The sequence below is a fragment of the Sinocyclocheilus anshuiensis genome, unplaced genomic scaffold (assembly GCF_001515605.1).
Source record: "Sinocyclocheilus anshuiensis isolate Anshui unplaced genomic scaffold, SAMN03320099.WGS_v1.1 scaffold656, whole genome shotgun sequence".
In the NCBI taxonomy this organism is placed as follows: domain Eukaryota; kingdom Metazoa; phylum Chordata; class Actinopteri; order Cypriniformes; family Cyprinidae; genus Sinocyclocheilus; species Sinocyclocheilus anshuiensis.
Genome location: NW_015555829.1, coordinates 1,511,530 through 1,521,071, shown reverse-complemented (window position 1 = coordinate 1,521,071; position 9,542 = coordinate 1,511,530). Strand labels below are relative to the sequence as shown.

The window sequence follows — 9,542 nt, the reverse complement described above, 5'->3', positions numbered from 1 at the left end:
TTTTTTTTTCAGGATTCTTTAATGAATAGAAAGATCCAAAGATCAGCATTTATCTGAAATAAAAAGCTTTTGTAACATTATACACTATTCCATTCAAAAGTTTGGAGTCAGTATGATTTATTTTTTCGTTCTTTTTTTTTTTTTTTGGAAAGAAATTATAGAAATTAATACTTTTATTTAGCAAGGACGCTTCAAATTGATCAAAAGTGATGATAAAGGCATTTATGTTACAAAATATTTATATTTCAGATAAATGCTGTTCTTCTGAGCTTTCTATTCATCAAAGAAACCTGAAAAAATTCTACTCTGCTGTTTTCAACAAATTATTTTTGAGCAGCAAATCAGAATATTAGAATGATTTCTGAAGGATCATGTGACTACAGTAATGATGCTAAAAATATAGCTTTGAAATCACAGGAATAAATTGCATTTTAAAATATTTTCAAATAGAAAACAGTTATTTTAAATAGTAAAAATATTTCAAAATGTTACTGTTTTTGCTGTATGTTGGATCAAATAAATGCAGGCTTGGTGAGCAGAAGAGAATTCTTTAAAAACATAAAAAATCTTTCTGTTCAAAATCTTTTGACTGGTAGTGTATGTTAGCCTATAGTTTGAAGTTAAAGATATTAATATTAATTAGGTGAGTCTGAGACGATTATTTGACAGTGATTTCACATTTCTTGTTTGTATGAAGGCTAAATACAAATAAAAGGTGAACATTAATTTATTTGTGTTGTTTTTTTTTCTAAAATATTATATGGTTTTATATGAGGTGTCATAGACTTGCCAAATTAATTTTTCATAAGTTTGTAAGACAGACAACTGTTGTGGGCGTTCTTGGTAGTTTTTACGAGGCTTTTTAAAATAGTATTCATATCGATATCGGAATTATATTGTATCGACCGAACTTAAGAAATATATCGTATCGTGAAATTTTGGCCATATCGTCCAGCCCTACCCTGGAATAAACTGACAGTTACAACTTAGTTGACTGAGCTTCTGAATCCTGTTCAGCTCAGATGCCTCACCTGACACACTGTTAGAGAGAGGCGTCGCTCCACCTTTTTCCACCTGCGGAGTCCCTTTCTTGTCCTCACCCCTTGAGCTCTCCTGTAGCGGCCGAAGGCGAAAAAACTTCCACCTGCAGGCCTGGATGTCACTCAGGAGCTGAGTCAGTGAGCGCTGAGGGCTTAATTTGGAGTTCTGAGAGTTTGTATATGCGTGGACGGGGAGGTCAGGCACAATAGAGTCAGCAGAGGGATAAAACATGTCAGGGTCCAGATGCCTGAGGGCACGGTCCAGATCTGACGAGGTGCGATCCAAAACAACCCTGATGGAATACAACAGAGTGCTTTTAGATATGCACTGATCATTAGGGAGTAGCTTCATGAACACTTCAATTTAATCTGGACTAAATAAATTCACACCACACATCATCTCTACAGTGACTCATACTTCAGTAAAGGAAACAGATTTTTTCTCTTTTTTTTTATAAAAGATTAAAAGGGCAAATGAGAAACTGTAAATAGAAGTATGACGTACCTGCCACCTCTACCCACCCTCCCGCGTGCCACTGCAATACAGCGTCTGGGCACGGACAGGGCGGTGAGACAGTTGCGCTGCCATAGCCGGTCCTGACCCATCTGCTGCCAGTGAGGAGAGCAGCTCTGATCCATCAGCAGCTGAGGACATGCAACACACATTTAACAATGGCAAAGGAAATGACCAAAGCACCACAGAGCCAAATAATATACTACTCTGTCACTATTAAAGTGAGTATAGCATAGTCTATGGCAGGTAGGAACAACTAGCTATGAAGTTTTGTATTAGTTACATGTTATTCACACGCACTAAAGCAAAGCAGCAGTATTGGCCAAGTGTTCCATTTACATGCTACAAAAAACACTCCACCATGTCTCATGACCCACATGTAAGAGAGGGTTCGTTATTGTGAATCAGTTTCAATACGTTCAAAACAATGATCTGATGTCATTAGAATTCACACTTGTTCTCAAACGTCCTCAAGCAGCATTTTCTCATGCTTAATGTTAACTAGGGTTGCAAAGGGGTGGAACATTTCCGGAAACTTTCCAAAAATCCCTGGAATATTCCAAAAAATCCTGGAAAGTTTCCAACATTTCTGGAATATTTCTGAAATTTACTGGAAATTTTCCACCTTTTTGCAACCCCAATGTTAACAATATGCCCTTATATAAATAAGGATACAAATATTAAAAATAATAAAACATTTATTTGTACTTATTTTGATTATTTTAAATGCAATTTAAATGTTTAATATAAGACATTATCTACTTGACAAAAATGGCTGATTGAAATGATGCTATAAAATGATTTGGGGGAAATAGCCAGTGGTTCTCAACAGGGGGCCGGGGCCCACTAGAGGGTCTCAGCAAGCTTCCAAAGGGGCCTGATGACTTAAAATTATTTAAAATACAACAAAACAAGCATATAAATAGGTTAAATGTTTGTTTGTTTGTTTTTTAATGCTTTTGTGGCTATCATGGCAGGAAAACTGTTTAGTAAAACAATATTAGTTATCTATTTTTGTTACATAAATCAAGATATTTCTTATCTTAATTTACCCACTTAACTTAAAAGACAACTCCTTTTAAGATCCAGGATTCACAGTTTTGGAAAACCTGGATATATGATGTAGCCTAATTTTAGTGTGATTTGTAGATCTGGAAAAATCATGTAAATTATTACAATCTTAAAACATTATGGGCAATTTTTTAAGAATGTATATTTCACCAGTTACAAAGCTCTAAACTAATTGCTTATAAGGAAATGGAGTTACAAATATTTTTAAAAATCCTTACGCAGTAAATCACAAACTATTGGAGGAAGAGTCATGTAAATTCACTGGTTAAACAGAGTGGGAGGCCTGGAAAAATAATCAGCATCTAAAAGTTTTGTAATCCTGAAATTCAATTATTTTAATTACTTTTTCTTTTCTTTTTTTACACAAACTATAGTAAAAGTGCCCATGGATTAAAAAAAGTTCTGAAAACAAACTAGGACTGCGGGGCATTCGAACATTTTTGTGGACAAGTTGAGAACCACTGCTTTAAGCCATGTCAGGACACCTTAAATATCAAGATAGAATTTTGCCAGCATTGATGTAAAATGGGAAACTCACAGCATGGTAACTGCAGCCAGCTTTCCGTCTGAAGGCAAAGATTCCATCAGGATCATTCTCTTCATCCGGCTCTGAAGCAGGAGACTTCAGAGTAAAAAGTAGAAACAAAAGACATAATTAACATCTTTTCAGTAAAACTTCTCAATAGGACACATCTACATGAGAATCTGTAGCCAAACACTGAAATTTGCACTGACCAGCGGGTAATCCTCCTCTCCAGAACTGTGGAAGTCATATTGTTTAATGTCTGCCTTGTTGATGGTTTGCTGTCGCTCTGGCCGACCAGGCTGGCGAAATGCATCAAGATTGGGCCTCTTGTTGTACTTTTTAAGGGAACGCACAAAGTCAAAGTGAGGCTCAGGCTTGACTGTGAAGGGGTGGAGGTGTTTGGGCCCAGATTTGTGGGACTGAAGGAAAGAGAAGAAATTGTTTTATCACAACCAGTGAGCACGTTCATGCTATTTCTTGCACACAGATATCTCCTTACCTTAATTTTGCTCTCTACCTTGTGTCGGCTGCTCATGGGTAAGGATATGGACGCAGGGTAAATGGTTTTCTCTGCCAGAGGTACAGTGACTTCATTCAGAACCTCTCCTGAGAAGTCTCCAATTTGATATCTAATAAATACAAGACATGGAGAAACAAAGGGTAAAAACCACTTTGCACTTTTCAAATGATTTAAAACTTAGCGAGGCAGGTAATGAGATAGATGAGTCACCTTACACACAACAACCGTTCTAGCAGTTAAGTGACACAAAACACAGCTTTATCTATTTAGTAGTGCTGTGTTCAAAATATCGATACGACGATGTACCATCACAATGTCGTGCACACCGCCACGCGAAACGACGTCGCACGCACTCAAAGTGAACTTCCGCCAACACCGCGATGTCATATTTGCCGCGCGCAACTAAGTGAACTTGCGGACGCGTTGAGTATAAAGGAAATGACCAAAGCACCACAGACTCTGTTTTTCTAAATTCTGCTGAGGTGAAATTCAGTGCAGTCCTGTGTCGTGATACACATCGTATCGTGGCCTCTGTATCGTGATACGTATCGTATCGTGACGTTGCTGGTGATACACAGCCCTACTATTTAGTGCATGAAACAACAGAAATCATCTCAAAGCAGCTTTATAAAAAGAGCAACGTTCACACACCTTTTCTCAAACACTTCTAGCGTCAGATGCAGCAGCTCTCGTTTGCTCTTTTCTCTCTTCTTGATCATCTCCAGGATGCTCATGGTTCGGCTGAATTCTCTCCTCAGCTTCAGCATCTTCTCATAAGACACCTCGTCATTCTTGCGATTCTACAGAGAGTGCAAGACACATAAACAGACAGTTCCAGTAGGTGTCAAGTCTATATCCAACTCACTGTTCTATTGAGGGGAAAATGTATGAATTAAGAAATGTGCTGTACAAAACAAATATACTACATATTTGGCATTTAAAAATCTGTATCGGTCACCCACTTAATTTTAGCTAGGAAAAGCTAGAACTGAATGCAGATGTCTTCAAAAAGCTGATGTAAATAAAAATAATACTATTATTATACTATAAAATAATACTATTAATATAAAATAGATGAGACATAAGGATGCCAGTTTGTCGTGCAAACATATTAAAAAACATTGCTTTTGGAAAGTAAGAACAAGTCTTGTCTGAATGCCCTCTAACATTACTGTTCGAGGCATGCATGACAAAACACAGAGCACATGCATACCTTCCTAGTCTGCATCTTCTCTGTGCGGCGCCTGAAGGCCACGTAAGCATCGTTGTTGGTGGAGCCATCCCTCTTCTCCTGCTTGATCTGAGGGATGAGCGATGGGCCCCGGCAGTTCTTCCTCTTCCTCACCCAGTAGTCATACACTGACTTCAACAGGTAGTCATCTTCATTTAGCAGCAGCTTGGCCTCCTGAAGAGTGACCAACTACACAACAATTATAGAGAGAGAGAGAGAGAGAGAGAGAGAGAGAGAGAGAGATGGGAATATGTGTGAATATAAGTGAAACATGAGAAGGTGAATTTTTAGATCTGTAGAACTTTTAGATTAGTGTGTATCACAACCCAAAAATGGGTCTCGGAGAGTAGGGGGAAAAATGATGATAAATGCAAATAATAACTATATAATCGAGCATAGTTAGAATAACAAAATAAAAAGGCTTATCTTTTTCAATAAGCATACTTTTTATAAGAGAGGAGTTATTAAACAAAACATTACATAACATTTTGTTATCATACAAAACCATGTGTCAAATCAAAACCTATGATATTTAGGACCAAAATAATCTGTCACTTGGTAAAATCTAGCAAAATCAGACAGGCGCTGTGACACCCTCATTCTTGAAAATTTTTAACAAAACAACAGGTACAAAAATATGACTAGGACACTAAATACTAGGTGTACTTGCAGTTGCATTGAGAATAATGGTCTCTGTCGACTACAGTGTGTTTTCTGTGAGGAATTACTGGCTAATGAGTAGAGCCCGACCGATATATCGTTTTGCCGATTTTATCGGCCGATATGAGCCTGTCGCAGATATATTGGTATCGGCGAATATGTCACCGATATGAATTTTTTTTTACAGAACATAAAACACAGATAAATTGCTTGTAAATGGTGTAATTACATAGTTTGTCCAGCAGAGCACGCTCCATTGTTTGCTATTGGCGATCTGGAGGAAACATTTTAAAGCATGTATGGAATACCATTGAAACTTTGAATGGCCATATCTCCGTAACGGCACGGCGGATCCGCACCAAATTCAGGGGATCCCTTCAGCTCAAGGAACCCTCTAGAACGCCGAATCGAGTGTACGTCTCAAGGCCCCCTTTCGAATGTGACCACCCCTGCGTCGATAGCCCCCGGGGTCCGGGAGTTATGGGTGGTTAAATACACGGTCGGGCGCCGACCGATCTGGCGATCCCGGGGGGCTACCGACGCGCAGAGGGTGGCGTTCAAGAGGGCTCCTCGAGCTGAAGGGATCCCCCGAATTTGGTGGCGATCTGCCGCCGCGTTCGCGAGATAGTGACACCAGCCAACATTTTCACTTCAAAATTTAACCATAGTAGAGTATAAGTTTATCATTTGTTCGTATTTACACAAGCAAGCGAATTTTAAAGAATTCCAGAGAGAAAAGGCAAAAGGGAACTCGATTCGTTACTCATGCGCTGTTCTCTAAGCGCACAGCCGCACACACATGAAGCGCACATAAGCGTTTCAGACGGCGCGCGAACACCGAACTGAATCCTCTTCTATACAGTGAACACTATGCAGTGTTATTTTCCCTAATTATTACATTTCTGTATTTAAATACTACCAACCTTATTTTATTTGTAACATATTCTGTTGTATTTATCTATGCTTGTAATTTGTGTATTTGTTCTTATTTTTACTGGCTGTTCTCTTGTCTCTTTAATCATGTTTAAACTTTCTTAGTTAATCTAGTAGTATTTGCTGTGGTATCAAAGAAGTACTTCGCTTTAAGTAATAAATGGAAAGCAAGTTAAATTGAAATATTTTTCAGTGCACTGATGTCAGACTCATTTTGGATAATAGTTTATTGTTAAATTGTTAAATGCCCTGCCTCCATTACATATCTTTGTCACGTCATTATAAGTGTTTGATCACCACATTTGAGTGATCATTGCAAAAAATGTGTTTATGTATACAGTATATATTCTGTTGATGTATATACTGTATTCTATATACAGTACCAGTCAAAAGTTTGGACACATAAATGGGAAAGTGTCCAAACTTTTGACTGGTACTGTAGTATAATATACAAAAAGAATATCGGTCGATATATCGATATCGGCTTTTTTTTTACTCCCTAAAAATATCGGCCCCCCCAAAAACCATATCGGTTGGGCTCTACTAATTAGAGCATGAAACAATCAAAATTCAACTGACATTTAGAAACACTCAAACTATAAAGCCTGTATTATCATTACTTCTGCTATTGTTTATACATTTACACTACTTTTCAAAGGTCTGGGGTCAGTACGTATGTTTTTTTTTTCTTAAGAAATTAATTATTTTATTCGTCAGTCAAATAAATGCTGTTCTTTTAAACTTTTTATTCATCAAAATATCCTGAAAAAAAATTTAGTTTCCAATATAACATTACACAGCACAGATTGTTACTGAAAAAAAAAATCAGCATATTAGAATGATTTCTGAAGGATCATGTGACACTGAAGCCTGGATTAATGGCTGCTCAAAACTCCACGTTGCCATCACAGGAATAAATTACATTTTAAAATATATTCAAATAGAAAAAAGTTACTTTAAATTGTAATAATATTTCACAATATTACTGTTTTTACTTCATTTAACTACTGTAAATAAATACAGCCTTGAAGCACATAAAACATTCTTTTAAAAATGTTAAACCATCTTACAGACCCCAAACCTTTGTAATATTAATATTAATTCATTTCAGTATTGCTTAATGACACTGTTACTTTCATACAAATCAGGTACCATGCTGGGTCGCTCACTTAATGTCCTATGCTATTACCTGGTTGGTGCTGGCTTTCTCTAACCGATCCATCATGGTCTCGAACTGCACAGGTTTGAGCTCCATTTTGCGATTGAGTCTGTTCAGTAAAGTCTCGTCCTCTGAGTCCATATCATAGTCAGGCAGCTCGTTATCCAGACCCAGAGCTGGTGCAGAGTAACAGGTACAAATCAGTTTGACATTCAAATTCTAATTACACTTTATTTGTTTATTTGAAACAAGAAATTAAAATATCCAGAAGTACTATCTTGAGGTAGAAGCTGAGAGTCACTCACGCTGGATGTGGATGAGCTGTTTGGGGATGCGGAACTCTCCTTTGTAAAGGCGGTCGTAATACGTGATGTTACTCTCTGCCTCTGGCACAGGGATGACCATACTCTCCTTCTTCTCCCTGAACACCTGCTGGGCAGAGATGGCCCTCTGGAGATGGTGCTCCTGAAACACACCGTGAGAGTGAGAGAGTGAGAGAGAGAGAGAGAGAGAGAGAGAGAGGGGATGACTAAACCTAATTCTTCATTCACAGAGTGGGACAACTAAAATTTGTGAAAAGGTTACACCATATATGCCACAATAGTAAAGATTTTGTCACCACAAAGTATTTCCATTAGCAAGTGAGGCCAGTTAGTTAAGCTGAAACTGATGTAGCTGGACTCAGCAATAAGAAAAAGTTCAAAACTCACACAGAGAAAGAAACAAGAATTGGGCAAGTATGACTTCTAATGCAGCCGAGAGCAGCAACGTGATGAAACCCGCTGCAATGACTTACACTTTTGGATTCATAAGAGAGTTACTGTGGTAGACAGTTCAATAATAGAAAGGTGAGCAGTTCATTATCAGGTAGGTGAGCAGAGCAAATGCACATGTGGCACATAACTCAAGTTTTTAACATGTACCTTGGTCTCTGTACTGTATCTCTGTCCAACACAGCCTCTTGATCATGCAGATCAAGATGGATACATGGCAGTTCATACTTCTGTTTTAATAACTTCACAAATAAAATTAATCAAGATGAATCAAACTGAAGAAATCATGGTGATCTGTTGAACATATTTCAAAATAGCTCATCATTATAGTTGTGGCAAGTGGTGTAACCAAGTAAATGCAATAAATATACATTTTTGACAGAATGAATACAATGATGTTTTCTTTACCAAATGGAGGGTCACTTGATTTGACCTGACCAAAACATCTTTTTTTTCATAAAAAGGTTAAAATGTGTAATGTTTAAAAGACAGCAGAGGGATTTAAGGGGGTTATTTCTGTTTTATGTTTTTCTTGACATATGACAACAACAAAAACACTTTTTGCCTGTTGGTTACTAGGACATCGACATTTTTCAAATATTATTACTATGTTAAAACTAAAATAAAAAACTTTAAAGTAAATTTCAAATTAATAATAAAAGCAAAAATAATAGTAATAATAAAGTACATTTTAAACTATTAATAATAAAACACATCTCATTATATAACTCCATAAGAGATGGATATGAATATACACACACAAAATTATTATTATATTATTGTGTGTGTGTGTGTGTGTGTGTATATATGTGTGTGTATATATATATATAAACTAGGGGTGTGCGATATTGACAAAAAATTATATCTCGATATTTTATGGGATTTTATCGATAGCGATAATTAGACGATATTTTGCTGAGTGTGTTATTGTGCTGGTACCTTAAGGACTGCCGAAGACAGCTGACTCCTAATGTTTTTAATATTCTTCATATTCTGTGTGGTGGTCAGTTCATACTGATAGAAATTAATATTTTCCAATAAGTTTAAACTGATTTTTGCATTTTATGGGCATTTTTACCTTTATAAAGCCATTTTTTCTAAAAGTGTCCATTATC

The 9,542-nt window shown here is 37.0% G+C and overlaps 1 protein-coding gene across 1 annotated transcript in view; it reads right to left on the bottom strand.

Moving 5' to 3' along the window:
* The window catches only part of LOC107675331 (enhancer of polycomb homolog 2-like), a 20,105-nt gene that overhangs the window by 8,837 nt on the left and 1,726 nt on the right, over positions 1–9,542 (bottom strand). Inside the window, exons 2-10 of the mRNA XM_016469627.1 lie at positions 7,960–8,119; positions 7,685–7,830; positions 4,885–5,091; positions 4,323–4,471; positions 3,651–3,780; positions 3,361–3,570; positions 3,164–3,247; positions 1,546–1,685; positions 1,032–1,333 (exon numbers count right to left, since the gene is read on the bottom strand). Of these exons, the coding sequence (XP_016325113.1) occupies positions 1,032–1,333; positions 1,546–1,685; positions 3,164–3,247; positions 3,361–3,570; positions 3,651–3,780; positions 4,323–4,471; positions 4,885–5,091; positions 7,685–7,830; positions 7,960–8,119 (1,528 nt within the window). The remainder of the gene's footprint in view (positions 1–1,031; positions 1,334–1,545; positions 1,686–3,163; positions 3,248–3,360; positions 3,571–3,650; positions 3,781–4,322; positions 4,472–4,884; positions 5,092–7,684; positions 7,831–7,959; positions 8,120–9,542) is intronic.